The sequence below is a fragment of the Cervus canadensis genome, chromosome 28, assembly GCF_019320065.1.
Source record: "Cervus canadensis isolate Bull #8, Minnesota chromosome 28, ASM1932006v1, whole genome shotgun sequence".
In the NCBI taxonomy this organism is placed as follows: domain Eukaryota; kingdom Metazoa; phylum Chordata; class Mammalia; order Artiodactyla; family Cervidae; genus Cervus; species Cervus canadensis.
In genome coordinates this window covers 4,341,948-4,363,322 of record NC_057413.1, presented here as the reverse complement: position 1 = coordinate 4,363,322, position 21,375 = coordinate 4,341,948, and the positions used below count along the sequence as shown (strand labels likewise).

The 21,375-nt window shown below is 46.7% G+C and overlaps 1 protein-coding gene and 2 non-coding genes across 4 annotated transcripts in view; all 3 read right to left on the bottom strand.

The window, feature by feature from the left end:
• Window positions 1–3,128: 3,128 nt before the first annotated feature.
• The window catches only part of LOC122429711 (desmoplakin), a 44,144-nt gene continuing 25,897 nt past the window's right edge, over window positions 3,129–21,375 (bottom strand). Inside the window, exons 12-24 of one of the 2 annotated variants that reach the window (XM_043450290.1) lie at window positions 21,113–21,267; window positions 19,828–19,954; window positions 18,836–19,037; window positions 18,223–18,449; window positions 17,379–17,545; window positions 16,808–16,946; window positions 15,616–15,809; window positions 13,912–14,074; window positions 12,722–12,805; window positions 12,052–12,159; window positions 11,364–11,462; window positions 8,065–10,359; window positions 3,129–7,083 (exon numbers count right to left, since the gene is read on the bottom strand). In XM_043450290.1, the coding sequence (XP_043306225.1) occupies window positions 3,847–7,083; window positions 8,065–10,359; window positions 11,364–11,462; window positions 12,052–12,159; window positions 12,722–12,805; window positions 13,912–14,074; window positions 15,616–15,809; window positions 16,808–16,946; window positions 17,379–17,545; window positions 18,223–18,449; window positions 18,836–19,037; window positions 19,828–19,954; window positions 21,113–21,267 (7,197 nt within the window). In that variant the 3' untranslated portion in view covers window positions 3,129–3,846. The remainder of the gene's footprint in view (window positions 7,084–8,064; window positions 10,360–11,363; window positions 11,463–12,051; window positions 12,160–12,721; window positions 12,806–13,911; window positions 14,075–15,615; window positions 15,810–16,807; window positions 16,947–17,378; window positions 17,546–18,222; window positions 18,450–18,835; window positions 19,038–19,827; window positions 19,955–21,112; window positions 21,268–21,375) is intronic. The other variant, XM_043450291.1, reaches the window with a different exon arrangement.
• Window positions 12,563–12,665, bottom strand: LOC122430198. The gene has a single exon (XR_006266278.1). It is a non-coding gene; the product is annotated as a U6 spliceosomal RNA (small nuclear RNA).
• On the bottom strand, window positions 14,823–14,895 carry TRNAG-UCC. Its single transcript has one exon. It is a non-coding gene; the product is annotated as a tRNA-Gly (tRNA).

The window sequence follows — 21,375 nt, the reverse complement described above, 5'->3', positions numbered from 1 at the left end:
TCTTACCTGGAGAATTCCATGGACAGAGGAGCCTGGCAGGCTCTACAGTCCTTGGGGTCCCAAAGAGTCTGACAGGACTGAGTGACTTTCACTCACTGTGTATGCATTTGCCCTTGGCCTTCCCCGAACGGTGTTATCCAATCAACAACCCCCCTCCCCATTAAAAAAAAAAAAAAGGCTTATATCAACAGGTAAGTTTTAAAGAATTGTACAATGAACATTCCCGTAGCCGTCCTCCACTTATTAATTGCTAATATTTGGCCTTTCTCCCACTCTCTCCGTACACACGGCCCCGCACACTGATTTTTGCTGCCCTATGCATCTCCTAAGAACAACTGAGGGAACTTTCCTGGCGGTTCAGTGATTAATAAGACTCTGGTGCTTCCACTGCAGGGGGCCGGGGTTCCGTCTTTGGTCGGGGAATTAAGACACCCTGTGTGCCAGGAGGTATGGCCAAAATTTTTTTAAAATTTAGAAAAAAAAAAAGTAAGGACATTCTCCTACATAAGCACAATATATGATCAAACCCAAGAGAATTAATAATATATAATAATATTCATATCTATCTATCCAGTTGTCCCCCAAATTCCTTTTATAACCATTTCATCATTTTTTTCAAACCATGAGCTATTCCAGAAAAGCCTCCCTCACTTTCCTTTTTAATTTTTATTTTTTAAGCTGCACTACAGTGGTTCAGACAGGAAAGAATCTGTTTGATCCCTGGGTGGGGGAGATCCGTGGAAGAAGGAAATGGCAACCCATTCCAGTATTCTTGCCCAGAAGATTCCATGGACAGAGGAGCCTGGTGGGCTAAAGTCCATGGAGTCGCAGAGTCGAACGCAGCTGAGTGACTAACACACACACACAATGGCCAGTAGGGATCTCATTTCCCCAACCAGGATGTCCAAATTAAGTCATTGAATTTTGTCAGGACTCAGTCATCTTGTAGAACATTCCTCTTTCTGGATTTTTCAGATTTTTTTCCTTTATGATTAGATTCAGTTTAAGCATTTTTTGTTAGATGTGTGTACCTCTTTATTACACTTTATAAAGGACACATAGATTTCCCTGCTGTTAGTAAAGCTAAATTTGATCACTTGGTAGGGGTGGGGCATCACTCCATTTCTACATTTTAGAAATGTAACTGTACATTTTCCTTTTGGTATTTGGTAAGTAACCTGAAGGATGATACTCTGAAGCCATGTGAACTTCCTATTCCCAACACTCACACAATCCTTCCCTGAATCTGATTACATCAGCAGTTATAACCGATGATTCTCTATCTTGGCTCCTACATTTATTAGCTGCCATTCTTACCACACCTTCATTTTTCTCTGTTGTTTCACTATGAAATCCAGGTTTTTAAAATTATTAAGGATTTTAAAATTATTACAAACTCCATTACCATAATTCTAGTTTTTAAGCAGAAATGTATTTGCGGAAATTATAACCAATACAAAATATTGATATTTTTGAGAAAACTAAGTTGGGTAAATCAATAATTAAAAATTCTCCCATGGTTCCATGGACTTCTTTTGAATAAGTAAATCATTGATAATTGACAGTCATAATGATGCTGTCAACATAAGTGAGCAATGCAGGAGGCATTTACTAAAGGATAAGGAGAACTTGTCATATTGATTCAGGCCATTAATAATCAATGTCCATTTATATCCTGTGAATAATCTGGCTTTTTTTTTTTTAACCATCATAATTTTTATTGAGGCTCAAATGGTCCCAAGTTTGGCCAGTGGAAACCACTATAACCACCTGTCTGACACATCCTGTTAGCCCTCAAGTACTCTCCTCTTTTGATTAACCCACGTTCACTTTATCAGCCCTTTTGGTTTCCCCAGATAGTTTTAATAACTCCTACAATCTAATCCTTCTTTATTTTTTTCTTTTCCCCAAGCCTGATGCCAAATCTTTGCTTTCCTTTGCACTTGTTTCCATGAGGCAAAGAAACAGTGGAGGATACTTTTGTGAACAACTATTTTCAAAGGTAAATAGCAGAGTTCTCTCTCTCTTGCACACACACACACACACAAATAAAGTTAATAATATGGAAATAGTCCGGTAGCTGCAAGTGGCTGTGCTGTAAGAAGCACTCTGTTCACACTCGGCCCACAGCATCCTTTTCATTTGCATTTACATAGTTTGCCAAGTCTCCTGGAAAATGGAGGCTATTTTTGGATGTGAAGTGATGACGGTCATTGAAAATTTCCCTTTCCTGTGGATGTACAGCGTATGTGAACCAGATCAAACCTCAGCCCAGGTCAAGTATGTCCACTCTCCAGGACCCGACCCTCTCAGCTCAGAACTTAATGCAGCTCTGGCAGCAGCTTGGAGCGGATGTGACATTTCAACCCAAAGAACTCCTTTACACTGCTTCTGGATGCTCTGTTCATTACCATTTCCTAAAGAGGTCTCCGGACCCCTGTTCTAGGTTAGGCCTTCAGGATGGACTCAACTGTGTCCCCTCCAAAATTCATAGGTTGAAGCCGAAACCTCCAACGTGACTGTATTTGGAGACAAGGTGTTTACAGAGTAAATTAAGTTTAAATGCGGTCATAACCGTAGGGCCCCTAATGTGATAGAACTAGTTTTCTTTGATCTGAAGAATAGGCTTCAACAGAGAACCAAGAACTCTTCTGGAATCCGTTTCACAGATTCAAAATCAATTCTTTCCTCTTAGGGGACAAAAATGCAACCATGTAGTTTAAGGCTACCCAAAATGGAATCTTAGCCACTTCATGTTTTTAAAGGGTATAACCATGAATTAGCCTATGTTATTCACTGCCCAGAATAAACCAGAAGTATGTGCAGACCTCTGACCTGGTCTCTTTACACAGGCTTCTTTCCAAGACACCACCTAGTACAGAAATGTTGAAAAAACTACCTTCAGAAGACCAACTTCTAACAAGAATTCAGAACTAAAGCAGCTTTTTAATGGTCTTTCATATTGAATCTGGGTCTCCTGCACTGCGGGCAGATTCTTTACCACTGAGCCACTGGGGGAGCCTAATAGGTACTTGGTAAACAATTTTAGACGTATTTTACAATAAACAGAAAGCTTCTGCTAAGTGCTCTTGTGTGTATGAACATATTATGAAATCAAAACGCAAAAATTTCAAACATTTAAAACTTTATTGCTGGAATAGCAAACTTCATAAAGACACCTTTTAAAAGTACATAGACAATGACAAGCAAAATAAACAGGAAACTTTGATAGAAGAAAAGCAAAGATTGTTACTATCATGCACATACAGTCAAACTAATACCAAACCAAACAGGAACATTGAAGAGTATATGGGATCATGGGTCATGCAATCCAAGGAGACTTATTCCTATCGTTTCGGTTTCAGAGGGGTTCTTTTTTTGGGGTGGGGTGGGGGTGGGGGGGGTAGAGTAATTTCTTCCTAATACATAAAATAGATATATTTAGATGAGAAGCAGACTGATGACTGTAAGATCAATTTTATTTTCATCTCCAAGCATAGAAATCTGGATTATTGGCCAAAAGATGTTCGAGAAGCAGTGATCAAAAATCTAAACACAGAAGAGAGGAAAGAAACTCTAGATTCAATCTGTGCTATCCTTATAACCAACTACTACTTCATAGATACTACATCCAGTGTATTACATTAGTTCAGACGAGCTAAGAAGATAAAAAGCCAGAACAGCCTCTACTACGTATTTCCGCCCCCCCTCCCCTTGGCTATGTTTCCTTAAGCCTAGAAAGTTCTATCACTATCCCGCAAGCACGAGTTTGCTTTTTCTATGATTGAATACAGTGAAAATTCATATAAATGAGCGCCAAGGTCTAGCCACCTTTCCCACTGATCATTAGTGCCCGATCGAGCTGCTGCTAAAGGAGTAGGAGTAAGAGTAGGAGGAGTTCCCTGTGGCATCGAAGCTTCCTCTCCGGGACCCCGAGCGGGAGCCGGAGCGGGACCCAGAGCGGGACCCGGAGCGGGACCCGGAGCGGGAGCCCGGGGCAGAGGACATGTTGTAGGGGCTAGGCAAGCCCTTGGAGGACACAGAGGCGGCCTCCAGCAGGCGCAGGCCGGTGACGTCTTCCACCATGGAGCGGTTGATGGCATCCTTGTAGGATATTTTCAGCTTGGTTTTGGGGCAGGTCAGGATCTTGCCGTAGGTGCTGGTGTCCTGCAGCCTCTGAGCTGCCCGGCCGTCGATGTACCCCTTTCTGATGGCCTCCTCCGTGCTTATCCTCCCTTGTACTTCGGGGTCCACCAGGCCCCCCGTGAGGTACTGGAACTCCAGGAAGCGCTGGCCAGCCTCGTAGGGAAGCCACTTTTCCTTCACGGCCTCTGCCGCCGACATCTTCTTCTTGCCCTTCACTCCTTCAAAGCCAATGAAGGCTTTCTGAGCGGGCTTCAGCCTGGTGGCCATATCCTGGTCAATCAGGCCCTGGGAGACCGCATCCTGGAGAGATAGCTTCTGGCCCGTGGTCGGGTGGATGATGCCGCCCGTGCAGGCCTGAGCCTCCAAGAGCCGCTGCCCACTGATGCTGTCAACGATGCCCCGCTCTATCCCTTCCGAAATGGAGATCTTTTCCAGGTTTTCCGTGTCGAAGATGGCTGCGATGGGGCTGGACTCTTCCAGGGGCTCGGACAGGGAGCTGCTCCTGATGGTTAAATTCCTGACGCTGGAGATGGTGGAGATCTTACTGACGGTCTCGTGTCGGGAGCCGCCAAAGACATCATCGCTGAGGCCGCCCCCGGTGCCGCTGCTACTGCCCACGCCGTTCTTCAAGGAGATCATATCGGCGAACTGAGTGAGGCTGAGGCTGCCGGACCGGTACTGGTCGAAGAACTTCCTGTCAATGAGGCCCTTGTCGATCGTGTCTTGGATGTCGTACTGACTGCCTGTCTTCCTGTCCACCAGGACCACCCGAGTGGAGCCGTCAGAGCCGGTGATGGTTATTTCCTCCCACTCGCACTCCTGCTCACACAGTTCTTTGAAGGTGTCATAATCTATGAGGCCCTTCTTGTAGGCCTCCTGCACAGACATCTCCTTGTTGGTTTCCGGGTCCACGATGACCACTCTGCGCTTCCTGAGGGTGTTCTTCTGGGAGGTCTGCACCTGTTTCTTCTTCTCTTTCAGGGGCAGGAGACAGAGGCCAGTTTCTTCGTCTTTGATGCATCTTTCTTTCAGCTGCAGATACGTAAGGTTTTCTTCAGTGTTCGGGTCAAAGAAGCCTTTGGTATCGTCACTTGGATCCGAGAGAATCTCGCTGAGCTCCTCATTGAAGTAGCCCCTCTTGTAGGCGATGTCGACGGGCAGACGATGACTCTCCTTCGGGTCGATGATCCCGCCGGTTGCAATCTGCGCTTCCAGCAGGCGGATGCCATGGCCCTTTTCGATGAGCTCCTTGTTCATGGCTTGGAACAAGGAGATGATGTTTCCTGTTTCAGGGTCATTGTACCCGGTGACAGCTCGTTCCGCAGACAGGAGCTTCTCCTTGAACTCGATGCCAACCAGGCCCCGTTTGTAGGCTTCCTCCACCGGTAACCTCAAGTTGCTCACGGGATCCACGATGAAGCCAGTCGCTGCCTGTGCTTCCAGCAGCTCCAGGGCGGTGCCGGGGCGGACCAAGCCAATTTTCATGGCCTCGTAGATGCCAAGCTTCTGTTTCGTGGTCTCATTGTAGATGCCCGCAATGCAGCTTGAACCCTGGAGGAAGTCCTTAATTCTCTCACCAACCTCGTCGTAAGAAATCTGACCCGACTCCAGTTCATTGACAGTGGACGGTCTCAATATGCCAGAGTCGACCAGCTCGGAGACGGTCACGGGCTGTCTGATTCCTTGGAAGGACATGCTTCTTTTCTGTACCGACAGCAGGAGCAGTCCCGTGTGTGGTTCGATTCTGCACCGCTCCCTCAGCTGCATGTAACTGACCTTCTTTTTGGTGATTGGATCCACGAAGTTCTTCTGACTATCCCGGGGGTCGTTCAGGGAACGATACAGATCTCTGTCAATCAGCCCGCGGGCCAAGGCCACATCTTTCGGCAAAAAGACGCTGTTCACGGGGTCCACCACACCCCCTGAAGCGATCTGGGCTTCCAGCAGACGCATTCCGGTCTCTCGATCAATCAGATTTTTCTTGATGGCCTCTGACACAGACACGGTCTTGCCTGAAAACGGGTCATCGAAGCCAGTGATGGCCTTCTCCGCTGTGTATATCTGCTGCCGGTCATCGAAGTCGATGAGGTCCCGTGCTATGGCGTTGTCCACTGTCAGCTTCTCGTTCCTGTGGGGATCGATTATGCCGCCCGTGGCTGCCTGGGCTTCCAGGAGCATGACTGTGGATTCCGGGGTGATCAACTTCTTTCTCTTGGCCTCCACCAAGGAGTACTTCTCCTTCGGGGAAGCGGACGCCCCAGCGATGGCTCCCGCTCCCCGGAGGAAAGGCTGGATCTCAGAAGCGACTTCCTCCACGGACTTCTTCCCCTTCAGCAGCTTGTCCAGGGTCGCCTTGTCGATCAGCTGGCACTCATACAATTGCATGGCCGTCACCTTCTTCCTCAGGCCGTCGAACACCAGCTTGGAGGAGTCCACGGACCACTCGTACTCGGTCTGGGTCTCTCGGTGGGACCCGTAGGGGCGCTGCTTGAGCCTGTCGATCTCCCTCTGCAGCCGGCAGCGCTCCGTCTCCAGCTGGGACTGCGTCTCCCGGCTGGAGTCCTCCAGCTTCCGCCGGCACCGCTCCTCGATCCGCTTGATCTCCGCCTGCAGCCTTTCGATCTCGCTCCGGAGGCTGTTCTTCTCTCTCTCGCTCTTCTCTCGCTCCGACTCGATCTTCCTGATGGCCTCCTCCTTGCGGGAGTACTGCGTCTTCCACTGGTTCAGGTCATTCTGGATCTGCTGTTTCTCACACTCCAGGCGTTGCTTCACCCTGCTTTCCGCCTCCAGGGTCGTTTTGGCGCGACTCAGCTCCTCCTCCAGCCTCTGCAGCCTGGCCTTGTCTTGTTCCAGGACTTTGATTTTCACCAGCAGGCTCTCCCTCTCCTGCACCACCTGAGTGCATTGATTCTTGGACTCCTGAATCCTATTAGATGCCTAGAATGCAAAAAGAAAGAAATGGAAAAAAAAAAAAAAAGATTTCATCATATCATAGGACTATCACCATTTCACCTCTTTTCCTGTATTTTTACAACATATAGTTACTTATTTGCCCTTTCCCTCTTTCCTTAGTTGTACTGTTATTTTATCTTACAAGTTCATGGAAAAAAAAAATCTGTACATATACGTTGCCACTTTGATAAATGGCTTCTATACTTACTATACTTTTCCACAGGAGATACGAGCAGTTGTAGACCTGGTTTACTCTTAATAGTAATTATGGTTTGAACAAATATGGCGAATTTTGTTCCAGGTTATCACACCTGCTGTACCTACATGCCACCTGTCACAGCTATAATGATGTGTTTAATAAAGCTACACATATCTATGGACATATCCACCCCCCACCCCCAGCCCCACACAAATATTGTTTACAGAAGTCAAACGTGTTAGAGGTTAAAGAAGTGTTAAAATTAGGGGTTAAAAGAGAAGCCAAACAAAAAGAAACATATTAGGGCCAGGATGAAAAGAGCACAGAATAATGCATGCAGAAAAATCATGAGAAGCAAGCAAGAAAAAGCGATTTAAAAATTGTGCAGAAAGCGTGTAATTTAACATGGCTCAAAAAGCCCCTTTAACGTGGCTTTTATTTAGGAAGATTTTAACTACAAACGTAGGTCACAGCTCACAAAGTAAGAGCTGTCTTCTCGAAAACAGAGTGGCACATTGAGAGGGAGTGATGTCAGGTCTTACACCCGGCGGAGGTTCTAAAGGCGGAGCCAGCGTGGGTTACACAGAGAAAACCGGTGAGAGAAGAGACGGGCCAACCGCACCGCAATCACTCCACCGCAGGTCTGATGAGGACAGACAGCGGCAAAGAGAAAACGTGAGAGGGCTGCAAGCCTCCAGCCCGGAGGAGAGGACCGCGGCGGGGATTAGTGGAGCGGCAACAAGCAGCGATCAAATATTTGTGAATACCTCTAAGGCCTGCTTTTGGAATCTCTCAATTTCCTGTCTCAAGTTTTCCCTCTCTCTCTGTAAATCGTTAATCAGGCCCTGCAGCTCCAGCGTGCGGTTGTTGCTGATCTGCAGCTGGCTCCGGAGCTCCGCGATGGTGGCGTTCTTGTCGAGGTCGGCCTCGCTGCGGCCCCGCCGGAGGTCGTCGTACTCCAGCCGCAGCTGGCGGAGCTCCTCCTCCAGCATCAGGTGCTCCTTGGTGAGGCTCTCGGTCAGCGACTGCAGCCGCTCGATCTCGATCTTGCTCTCGTTCAGGCTGCGGCTCTTGTCCTCGATGGCCTTCTGGAAGTGCTCGTTGCGCACCTGCGCCTGCCTGACGCTCTCCTGCTCCTGTAGCAGCTGCCGCCGCAGGGCCTCAACCTCGGAGGCCAGCCTCCGCAGCTCGTCCTGGGTCCTCTGTTTCTCCCGCAGGTGGCCGTCCAGCGTGTCCCGCTGCTGCCGCAACTCATCCTCGCTCCGCTTCTTCACGATGGACGCCTGCTCCAGCTGCTGGGTCAGGCTGGTGACCTTGATCGCCTGCTCTTTCAGGGTCCTCCGCAGGCCCTCCAGCTCCTCCTCCAGCTTCTTCCTCTTGGAGGAGTCCTCGGAGGCCGCCCTCTTCAGCCTGGCCAGCTCCTCCTCCGCCTTCTGCTTCTGCAGCTGCAGCTCCTTCAGGGAGGTCTGGAAGCGAGCGATGTCCTGGTCCCGGACGGTCCTCTCCTGGGACACCCGCTCATAGTCCAGCCTCAGGCGCAGCAGCTCCTGTTCTTGCACCTTCAGCTTGCTGATGGTCTCCGTGGCGCTGCTGTGAGCTTTCTGCAGCTCGCCCTGGGCCCTCTGCAGCCTGGCGTTTTCATCCTCCAGGCACTTCCTCTGGCTGGTTTCCGTCTCGATCAGCTGCTTCAACCTGTCAATCTCCTTGTTTTTGTCCTGGATTGTCTTGGCAGCGTCGTCCAGAGACTGCTTGTAACGGGCACTCTCTTCCGTCCGCATCTGCGTCACCTGCCTCAGCTCAATCTCCAGCTGCTGTTTCCGCTGCGACATCTCCGAGCCAGTGGCCTTCTGCTGTTGGACGTTCTCTTCGACCCTCCTGAGGGTCTCCGTGGTCTGGGCCAGAGTGTTCTTCAGCCTCTTGACCTCTTCCGAGAGGCTGCGGTTTTCCCTGGTGAGGGTGTCTATCTGGGCCCGGTAGCCGCCGGTGTCCTCTTCCTTCTGCAGGGTGAGCTGGTGGATGGTCGTCTTGGTGATGTTGATCTCCGTCTCGAACTGGTTCTTTAAGCTGATGATTTCCTCGTCGTAATTGGCCCTTACCTTAGCCAGTTCACTCTCATATTCCCAGCGGCGCTTGGCCTCCTCCTGGAACTCAGCTTTGAGTCTTTCGATCTCCTTGTTTTTGTCCTGGATGGTCTTGGCCGCCTCCTCCAGGGACTGCTTGTGCCTGGCGTTGTCCTCGGAGCGCTGCTGGATGACCTGCTTCAGCTCTATCTCCAGGTGCTGCTTCTTCTGCAGCACCTCCGAGCCGCAGGCCTTCTGCTGCAGGGCGTCCTCCTCGGCCCGCCTCCGCTGCTCCGTGGTCTGCAGGATGCTGTCGTTGAGGCGGACGATCTCCTCCTTCAGGTCTCGGTTCTCCCTCGAGAGTCTATCGAGCTGGTTGCGGAGGTTTTTGGAATCATCCTCTTTCTGCATGGATATCTCTTTGATGGTAGTCTTGGTGATGTTAATCTCTGTTTCATACTTGTTCCTTAAATTACTCATCTCCTCATTATAGTGGTTTCTTACCTTTGCCAGCTCATTTTCATATTCTCTCTTCCGGGCACCCTCCTCTTGCAGCAGCACTCTCAACCTCTCTATCTCGAACTCCTTCTCCTTGATGGCCTTCTCAGACTCCATTTTCTGCCAGCCGAGGCTCTCCTTCTCGTTCTGCCGCGCTTTCTGCAGCTGGTCGTAGTCACTCTTCTGCTGGTCAAACCTGTCCTCCACGGCCTTTCTCCTGCGCTTCTCATCCTCGATCTCGTACGTCAGCCGGGTGATCTTCTCGTTGAGTTCCTTGATCTGCCCATAGCACTTGTCTAGGTTTTGTTTGGCCGACTTGCCGTCCAGCTCAGCCTGTCTCTTCAGCTCCTCCAGGCTCACGAGCTTAGCTTTGAACTGGGAGCACTCGGCCTGGTATTTCTGCAGGTTCTGATCCAGGAATTTGTTCTTATTGCAGTTCTCAGAGTTGGCGTCTCGGGCCAGCCTGAGCTCCTCTTCCAGAACCTCGATCTTGGTATTTTTCAGCTGTGGAAGGGAAATCAGAGAGGGTGTTGAAAGAAACATACCTCGACATCATAAGAAAGAAGTGGTACTTCCTCCCCGCAGACCCATGTGCCTTCTTCACTTCTTGTTGCACAACTGCACACGCACACACAGACAAGCACGTAAAGAGTGATATAAGGCAAAAGCTACCAGGCAAAAAAATTCAAGAAATCTGTATTCTTGTTATTCTTCCATCGGGTGCTTGCATGATCTTAGTAAGGGACCTATCTTCTTTGAATTTCAGCTTCCTTCATATCTATAAACGAAGGAATTTCTTTCAAGACCAAAAGCTTATGATTTCCTAAATTATGCGTCCTTAATTTCCAGGCATAAAGTAAGTTTCCACATAAACTCAGAGCATGAGCATTAGAAGTGAGATTTAAATTCAACAATCACCTGACGTGAAAAATTCAAATCCAGCGAGTGCTGGGTGTTCTTCTTAATTTAACACAAAGAAATAAAGCTAATTCCTTGACCAAATATTAAATTGAAATTCCTGGGGGTTTTGACAAAGTAAAATAGCTATACTTTTGAAAACATGACCTCAGTCCATTCCGAGCAGTGAACTGGAGAATAGGACTGACACCTGATTTATGAAGGAACTGCATTATACTAACTATTTAGAGGAGATACAGTTTTACCAAGGAGTATCCGTGTTAAAATGAGGCAGTGGGGGAAAAAAAAAATTGGGCCTGTATACAGTGCTATATTTAAAATGGATAACCAACAGGGACCTACTGTAGAGCACATGGAACTCTGCTCCATGTTATGTGGCAGGATGGGAGGAGGCCTTGGGGGGAAAAAGGTACCTGTGTGTGTATGGCTGAGTCCCTTCACTGTTCATGTGAAACTATCACAACACTGTGTGCGAATCGGCTGTACCCCAGTGCAAAAGAAAAAGTAAAAACACCCAACGAGGCTGTAATAATTTAAGTTCCATTCTATTTTCTTTTCAATCGTCCATGGAAATAAAGTGAGTAGGTTACCTTCAGATCTTCCAAACTCTTCAGCATCTCACTTAAGAATCTGTAATAGTCTCCGGACCTTGTAAGAAGCTCTATGTACCGAGCATGCATATCTGCAGCCTTGGAGGAAAGATACACAAGGACTAGTCAATGACATTGCATTCAAAAGAAGTCCTATACAAGCTGACCAGTTCTGTTTCTAAAACAAACCAGTAGTGAAATTATAACTTAAAGAGTGAATTCCCTTTTTTTCATCTGTGCTAATTCCAAAATCCAATAAAACAATAAAGTGCAATAAAATGAAGGGCCTAAAACCGTGCATTTTAGCCTCATCCCTCTAGGGTATGCCCCCTAAACCATCTGATATGGGTGATGCTCTCTGGAATCTTTGAGAAGTTGTCTTTAGAAACTGACTAGATATTTTCCACTTTTTAAATGTCTCCCTCAATAAACCCAGCATTTAAGCCCGGTTTCTGCAGAGAGCCTAATGTATAAATAGACGCAGACTTCTCACGGATCATTTCCTAAAACGCACCTTATGCTGATGATTTACACTAGAGAGGATAACCTACTAAACCTTTTTGAACGGATACCCTCCCTATAGCAAGAAATGAATTTGGGGAGGGTGGGGAAGACAGGAAGGGGCCAGGGAAGAAAGAAGATGCAGACAGAGGGGTGGGCTCTCAGAGAGAGGTAATGACTTATCTACCTCTTGCAGAATCACCCCAGAAGGTGACTGGATCACGGTTCTCTTGATAGGGATACTCAGAAGAGTTTCCAGGCCTGAGGTGTATGATGCCAGCTGCAGTTCATAATCCTGCAGGATAACGACGTTTCAGAAAAACATACCTAAGTGACTTAAAAGGAGTCACTGGCAGCTACAATTCCAGTTTTAAATCACCACGCTGTACTTCTGATGTCCAATCCCAAAGGCTATAATGTGCTGCTAGCGTCCAAGCGTCATACAATAGTATTAAACCAAATGGCACATCTTTATAAGCTAAACAGAGATTTCTGCACACACCACCAGTCTTAAGATGAAGACCAGCCCACTGCCATAGATACTGCCAGTGTATAATGAATTCAAGCTAATGGATCAAAAGCGTTTATGGTTTGCTCAGAAGAGAATACACAAGAGCCATAATCGCTGTCCTCAAGAAGTTTATCATCTTTAAAGTGAATCAGAAAATAATGTAGTCAATAACGTTCTTTTTTAATAAAAAAACACAGAACACTTCATGAATTTGCATGTCATCCTTGAAGAAGGGCTGGGCTGATCTTCTTTGTGTGGTTCCCATTTTAATATACATGCCGCCACAGCAAACACCATTCATAATATTCTTGATGGAACACCAACATGCTTTCTGAAACCAACATACCTTAATTGAATTTGCACAAAGTTCAGCAATTTTTTGTACTTCTTCTGATTTGTCTCGTTTGCCACTTATCTCACTGTGCAAGTTCTATACAGAAAAGAAAATATTTACAAATGTTAAAGTGTACACATATTTTTAAATAAATGTTTTTTCATTCTTTAACCACTGTTATTTGTTTTTTTCCCCTCCTCAGCTTAAGACCTGTTCTGACCCCATAGTCTCACAATTAAACCTCAGGAGATGAGTATGTTTTCTATTCAGAAAATAGAAGGAAGATCTTCAACTTCTTATGACCTAAGAGGTTACTATCTGGTCAGCACTCTTTTCTGGTCCTGGTAACGCAATTTGTAAAGATACTTTACTACAACATAACATTATTTCTATGTTCATAATTGCATTTCTTTGTAAACATCTCAAGTGCTTTTCCTCTGGGCATTATTTAAGCATTCCCAAAATGAACTAGTAATATTCAAGATTTATCATTTCATGAAAAAATATACACACCCCTATGTTCACAGCAGCATTATTTATTTCCAAGCATTATTCCAGCATTATTTCCAAGAAATGGAAACAATCTAATGTCCATCAACAGATGAAGGGATAAGGAAGATATGGTATATATACACAATGGAATATTGTTCAGCCATAAAAAAACAAATGAAATAATGCCATTTGCAGCAACATGGATGGACCAAGAGATTGTTATACTAAGTGAAGTCAGAAAGAGAAAGACAAATACCATATAATATCACTTATATGTGCAATCTCAAATATGACACAGATGAATTTATCTATGAAATAAAATAGATTCACAGACATAGAGAACAGACTTGCGGTTGCTGAGTGTGTGTGTTGGTGGGGAGACATAGACTGGGAATTTGGGATTAGCAGATGCAAACTTTTACATATAGAATGGAAAAACAACATGTCCTACTGTATAGCATAGGACACTATATTCAATATCCTGTAATAAACCATAATGGAAAAGAATATGAAAAAGAATGTATATTTATGTATAACTGAATCACTTTGCTGTACATCTGAAACTAACACAACAGTGTAAATCAACTATATGCCAATAAAATGCATTTTTAAAAAAACTTATCACTTTAAACCTCGCTACTGCTATGAAAGCCAGAGGAAAATACAGCTTATACCCAGTGAAATTCATATAATGACAAATCTGCTTATACCTTCTGCTCATTCAAAAATCTCATGACCGTGTTGGAATCTCCAAACTTCATGGATTCTAAGCTATCCTGGCGGCGTTTGGCATCGTAGAGCCATTTGCAGAAAGTCTGATAGTTATCACGGTAATTCCTCAGTTGCTTGATTTGTTTCTCCAGGTCCCATAATCTGGTGAAAATAAGAGATAATAAAATTATTAAAGCATCACTATTGCTCTGTGATAGTATTTAACACAGAGTTACCAGATGACCCAGCAATGCCACCGGGCACACACTCAAGAGAACTGAAAACATACATCCACACAAAAGTTGACACGTGAATGTTCGCAGCAGCACGTCACGAGAGCCAGAAACTGGGAGCAACCCAAATACACATCCACTGATGGAAGAATAAACAGAATGTGGTAGAGCCATACAATGGAATATTATACAGTCAGAAAAAAGAAGTGAAGTACTGACATGAGCTACACCATGGGTGAACCTGGAAAACGATATGCTAAATGAAAAAATAGAACAGTCACATAAGGACCACATATTATATCTTTCCATTTACATGAAATATCTAGAATAGGCAAATCTATAGACAGCAAATACAACGGTGGTTGTTTGGGGCTGGAGGGCTGGGAAGGAATGGGGCAAACTGCCAGTGGGTCCAAGGTGTTTTGTTTTTGGCCATGCCACGCAGATGTGGGATCTTAGTTCCTTGTGAGTGTGAGTGAAGAGTGAGTGAAAGTTGCTCAGTCGTGTCCAACTCTGAGACCCCATGGACTACAGAATCCATGGAATTCTCCAGGCCATAATACTGGAGTGGGTAGCCTTTTCCTTTTCCAGGGGATCTTCCCAACCCAGGGGCTGAACCCAGGTCTCCCACATTGCAGGCAGATTCTTTAACAACTGAGCCACGGGGAAGCCCTTAGTTCCCTGACCAGGGATCAAACCTGTGCCCCCTGCAGTGGAAGTGCAGCGTCTTAACCACTGGACAACCAGGGAAGTCGACAAGGTTTCTTTTTTAGAGTGATGAGAATGTTCTAAACTCAGAATGTGGTGATGGTTACACATTCTGAACTTACTAGAAACAACTGAATTGTATACTTTCAATTGTGAATTGAAAGTGAATTGTACGGCATGTGAATTATACATCAATAGAGATGTTTTTAGGAGGTGTTTTCAGGAGATGTTTTCAAATCCTCATTTGCAGTAAGGCATTTCTTTTGTACTAAATATAAGATTTAATTTTCACAAAATTTTGGAGAATGCTCCCTCAGAGTCACTACTCCTTCCAACAAACGGTCATAACAGGAGTTTAGAGGGCACAGAAGAGCTTGATCAATGGCTTCCCTTATTTCCCTATGAACCTGGAGGGCATCCGACATAAGTGAGTTCAAGCCTAGCTACTGGGATGAAACCCTCTTCCCACTCCCCACAAAGCTGCCAGGGTGTAAAGAGAGCGCCCAGGGTGCTGAACTGATATACAGAACAAGACCACTGGTCTCTTGTTTTAGATTTTGGCCAGGCCACAAGGCGTATAGGATTTCCGTTCCCCAACCAGGGATCGAACCTACATCCCCTGCACTGGAAGCACAGAGTCTTAAACACTGGATCACCAGGGAAGTCTCCAGAACCACTGTTCTCTTTAGTGATGATGACTTCAAGTGACATTGTATCGGGAACCACCAAACGGGCAGAGAGGGTGGGAGGAGGCTGGCACACCTGTAGTCTATCTGTTTATCGATTCTTTGCCAGCGATCTGTCAGCTGGGTGACCTTTTCGCTGAACTTGCCCAGGTCCAGGTCATACAATGGATACTGCTGTGAAGTCTGGGAGTGGATCTGCTGGGCTTTCTGCAGTTCTGTCTTCATGGTGGCCAGCAAGGACTTCTTCAAGTTCAAGTCATTTTTAATTTTCTGTCACAGGAAAAAAAAAAAAGAGTACAAATTAACCTCATTCCCACTCGATGCTACACTGCAAGGAAAATATCTTTACAGACTGTATTTCCTAACATTTGTGCTAATGACCTAGTCCTTTGTGCTAATCCAAGAAAAAAAAAATTTTTTGAAAAAAAAAATTGATGTGTAAATCAGTTTAAGGAGTGCTACATATCACACTCCATTCCATTCCTGGAAAATTATAAAATCTATTAATATTAATGTATTTGGGCTTCCCAAGTGGCACAGCATTAAAGAATTCTCCAGCCAATGCAGGAGATGCAAGAGATGCACGTTCAATCCTGGGTTGGGAAGATCCCCTGGAGAAGGAAATGGCAGCCCACTCCAGTATCCTTGCCTGGGAAACCCCATGGACAGAGGGGCCTGGCAGGCTACAGTCCATGGGGGTCACAGGGTCAGACACGACTGAGCACACACGCACATTAATGTATTTAATATGGTATCTCAGGCTCTGAGAAGTGCTACAGTACTAGGCTCAGTTGCTAAGTCATGTCCACTCTCTATGACCCCAGGGACTGTAGCTCGCCAGGCTCCTTTGTCCTTGAAATTTCCCAGCAAGAATACTGGAGTGGGTCGCCATTTCCTTCTCCAGGGGATCTTCTCGACCCAGGGACCAAACCTGAGTCTCCTGCGGCTCTTGCACTGAGGGCAGATTCCTTACCGCCGAGGCACTGGGGAAGCCCACCCCAGTACCATAGTACCAGCTTAACTAGGCTGAACTCACAGCCCCCAGGCTAATCTCACTATAAACGACCTTCTCAGGTTAAGTCCTGCCTGTGTGCTCTGGACAACAGCGTTCTGGTCCTGACAACAGCTGATGTCAACCACGTGTGGCCAACAAAATCCAGCAATCCTGGAAAGTCATGAAGACGTAGTGAAGCTTTATCACTGGGGACTGAGTATTCCGGTGTTTTTTTCAAAATAAAGCGGGCCACTGTTAAATCTCCTCTCATCACCTTGAGTCCACAGCGGTAAGCCTCCACTTTGTCCAGATCCAGGCACACGGTCTCCTCTTCCGTAAGTCTGGCCTCGTAAACCTTCAGCATGTCTTCTGTCTGCAGAATGGCCTGCAGGAGGGCTCTCACGGTGCACAAGCTGTCAGGAGCCAAAGAGGCAGGTAAAATTGCCAATGGCACAGTTAGACTTTGGCTCTTGCCACGCTTCATAAAAGAGAACAATATTAAAGCAGAGAAACACTGATTTTGCTTATTTTAGAAGCAGTGCAGCAATGCATTTTCCCCCCCACTTTCATGACTCAGAACACCACTTCGCATTAATGGAAGAATTCTAAGCTCTGGCCTGAAGGGGCTGCGTTGGTTAGAAGAGACACTGGAGTTCCGAACAGTGGGACTAGCACCCTAGGCTGGAGGAGCCTCTCCCGGAAGCACAGAAAATGAGAGTGAGTTCCCCACGAAAAGACAAACCACAGGCAACGGCTCCAGCAACCAGCACATAAAACAAATGAAGTCTCACAAAATGAAGCTTGAGAAAAGCCGAATATCTGAGGTCAGTGTCAGTCGCGTTTACCTATTTAAGTAGCCGTCCGTCACGCCGTTGATATTTTCCAGTTTCTGAAACAATCCAAATACCTCATTCTGCAAATAGCAATATTTTTCCGAACCTCTGAAGTTGGCTAGCATGTCCTTCAGCTGGTTGAGAACTTGAGCAATGGCTTGAGAATCATTCTGTACGCTCTGTCCAGAAAGAAAGAAAGCACCTTTGATCTAGCTGTATGCCTCTCACCGTCATTTGTGCCCACAAAAAGCCCCCAAAATGTGAATGATTCAAGACAGAGTTGACCCTTCCTGTCCTTCATCAGGGAGGCCTTACCAGCACTGGGTTGATCAACTCTCTTCCTTAGAAAGTACACCTCGGACATTCTTATGCCATGCCCAGGCCTGGCTGGGCAGAAGGAGCCTGATAACGGAGCACCTAGCCTGCAGTCCCAGCTCCGCGGCTCTGACACCCCCTCCCCAACCAAGTCTCTCCATGTCCATTCCCTGTTTGCAAAGAACATCATTCTACCTGTCTAACCCACATCATACACTGTTTCAGGCAGAAGCCAAATTCATGTTTGTGAAAACTTAGGAAATCTACAAAGTGCTACGTTGCAGAAAAGGAAGAACACGGTAGCCTGATTCAGCAACCCATCATCTAACAGCAAAGACGGTTTAATCCCCAGCCTGGAATTGTTCAACAAATTTGGAAGCATGGGAAAGGAAAAAGGAAGTTGGGCCAGAAGCCTTTTATTGAAAACAAAGGTTTCAATAGGTTTAAACCTAAAAATGTTTAAACCAGGAGGGGTTTTTTATTAGTTCTCAGTTAAATATAAATATACCTGGGATCAAGCAAAATAATAGCGAGCACCTACCTTGAGCTCATTTATTTTCACTGTGATGTGGTGGGAAGACCCCTGATCTGCCAGAAGGATGTTCTTAAGGGCCATCCTGCTCTCACAGAGCTCCATCTGCCGGCGTATCTTCTGGAGCTCTATCAACATCCATGTTTCTTGTTTGTCATTTTCTCTATTGGTTTCAATTACTTTATTATGGTTGACGTCTTGGCAGGTACCAAGATGAGTGATTTCAGTCGTGGTTACTGTAAAAATATTAGGACCACAAAAATCAGAGAATTGCCAGCTAGAAGGGGGCGAGGCCTCAAGAAAACAGCCAGGCTGCATGAGAGTGTCGCTACTTCCTTTGATTGGGTTCTGAAAACTTAAGTGTCTTTTTCTTTCTTTTTGAACTTTTTATTGTGTATTGGGGTATAGTCGATTAACAATGTCGTGATACTAATAGCTTCAGGTGAATAGCAAAGGGACTTTGCCATACATATACCTGTATCCATTCTATTCCAACCTAAATGACTTTTGAAGCGTGATCTTTCAAAGAAGCGATTCCAAAACAAGATCTGGGCCAACTGCGTCCTTTCTTTTGCAAACTGCATGTATGGTGGCTGCAGAGAGAGAGGGGCTCTGAACCAACCTGTCTGGTGCTGGGGGTGGCCGGGCAGCTGGATGACCAGGGTCTGGTAGTGCTTCTGGGCGTCTGTGAACTGGGTCTGCATCTTCCGCTTGTCGTCATCTCCGAACATCTCCGAGCCTTGGCTGTTTCTGATAAACTCTTGGTAATGTAACTCGAGGTCAGATATGGTCTTCATGTAATCTTCCTGCCGCATCGTTTTCAGCTGGAAATAAACCCAGTGGAGGTGTTTCTGACGGCCCCACAGAGTGGCCAAGGGGAGTTTGCTGGGAAACGCACCATGCTGGGGGCGGTGGGAGGGAAGGTGGGTGGGGGGGCGGAGGGTAGTGGCCTGAGGCATCGCCCCTCAAAGACCCATTAAGACAGAAAAGGTCTTTGAGGATTTAGACCTTGCTCCTAAGAACCACAGTAGTGGGTTGTCAATTTTTTTTCTTCCTATGAAATGTTCTTCTTCAAAGGAAACAGGACTCAGAAACCCCAAGAGTCAAGCGGATCACAGCAAAGCTGCTCTGACTAAGAAGAGTGAAGGGAAGCCCCCAGACTTACCGTTCCATGCCCCTGTCCTCCCAGAGGACCTCTCCCCCTGAGGTTCTTGGACCACAATCTGAAAATTACTGGTTTAGGGTAGCTAATGCTTTGGATTCCAAGAATCCTACCCCACCTTTTACTTCTGTGCTATCCAGTCAATAATTATGACCTCATTTTCCATTATGTCTTCTAAGAAGGGGACCCAGAGGATCACAGGACCACATGCCTTTGCCACGGGGACTTCTGGCTTGTTGGGTAACTTTAATTAGTCCTCTGTCTCATAAGCAGCCCGGTGCAATTCCTCCCGTCTGTGTTGGATGAACTAGAACGTCTAAGGAAGGCTCAGCTGACTCTCTTGCTGACCCACGAAGGCATTAGCCGCACAGCGAGGTTTGCCTGGCAGAAATCGCAGTGCGGGCAGTGGCTGGGCAGCCCCTCTGGGCAGCGAGTGGGTCCTGAGGACGTACCTTGGCGATGGTCATGGCCTTGATCTTCTCGATATCGATCATGCAGTAGTGCCAGGACACCAGGCTCTTCATGTTGATGTAGAGTTGGTTCCACAGGGCCAGGATGGCTTCGTAGTACTGTTCGATCCTAGGAGGCACAAGGGGAAATACGTGGGTCTGGCTCTCCAAGTTCATCCCGAAGGGGAAACCTGGCCCGATGGCACAGAAAGTTCAAAGGAGAACTAACAGAGCAACGGGCAAAGGGAACATCTACAAAACATCCAGCATTTCTGTAAGGACGTCCCTGGCGGCTCAGCAGTAAAGGATCCGCCTGCAATGCAGCAGACTCGGGTTGGATCCCTGGGTCGGGAAGATCCCCTGGAGAAGGAAATGGCAACCCACTCCAGTATTCTTGCCTGGGAAATCCCGTGGACAGAGAAGCCTGGTGGGCTACAGTCCATGGGGTTGCAAAGAGTCAGACATGACTTAGCAACTAAACAACAACATTTCGATAGATTTGAACTGATACCCAAAAGAAAGCTCTCAGTGACACAACATGGGTTTAGATACACTGGAATCATTTTCGTTGAAACACACAGTACAGTTTGGGGTGGTTGGCTTATTTCTCAGCAACTTTTTAATTGATGGAGGTCTGACTCCATGCACGCTGGCAGGGAGAAATGAGTCTCAGGTCACAGAACTCTGATGGCTTCCGGGGTTTGGAAATATTCTTTGGGCTAAGCTCACCGCACCTTAAATGGGCTGAAGATTTCCTTTATAAAACATTTGGAAGAATCTGCCCTGGACAACCTGTCAAGCGAATGTTCCAGCTACTTCCTGATGGGCCAAATGTTCATGTGGAATGTGTAGCCACATATTCTATTTGTGGCTACAAGTCAGACTGTGTGTGTGCACGCTCAGTTGCTCAGCCGTGTTCAACTCTTTGGGACGCCATGGACTGTCCATGGGATTCTCCAGGCAAGAATACTGGTGGGATGCCATTCCCTTCTGCAATATGTCAGACTATCGATGGCCTAAAAGGAGGAAGAATTTTGAAACCACGCCTTTCAAGTGCACGGTCAAGATGAGTTCCTCTACTGTCAAATATTCTTTTTCATCCTCCAATGATAAGTACAGTATCTGCCACATAAAACTGCAAGGCAAGGCAAAGGGACCTTCACCGGATCCCACTTTGGGGGAGGAGACAGCAGTGTGGAGCGGTGTGTCTGAGTGTTTGTACCGGGGTCGGCCGCACTTTTCCCCACCCGTGTGCACACCCCGGCCAGCAGGAACTTGAACTACGTACTTGCTCGAGAGGTCCACGGCCAGAGGGTTGGGCGGGGGGATGATGAGGCCCACGGAGGGCACGAGCATGTCCACGCCGCCCGGGCCGGTCACGTACCACTTGCTCCGCTCATTGTTGTCCTTCAGGATACATTCGTCCCCTTTGTGGACAATTTTCTGCAAGGCAAGCAGCACCATGTTTTGGCTTGATCCACAGGCCCACATTTTTATCTTTTTGCTCAAAAAACAGAAGCAGCCACAAGGACCACATGCAAAGTGTTTCAG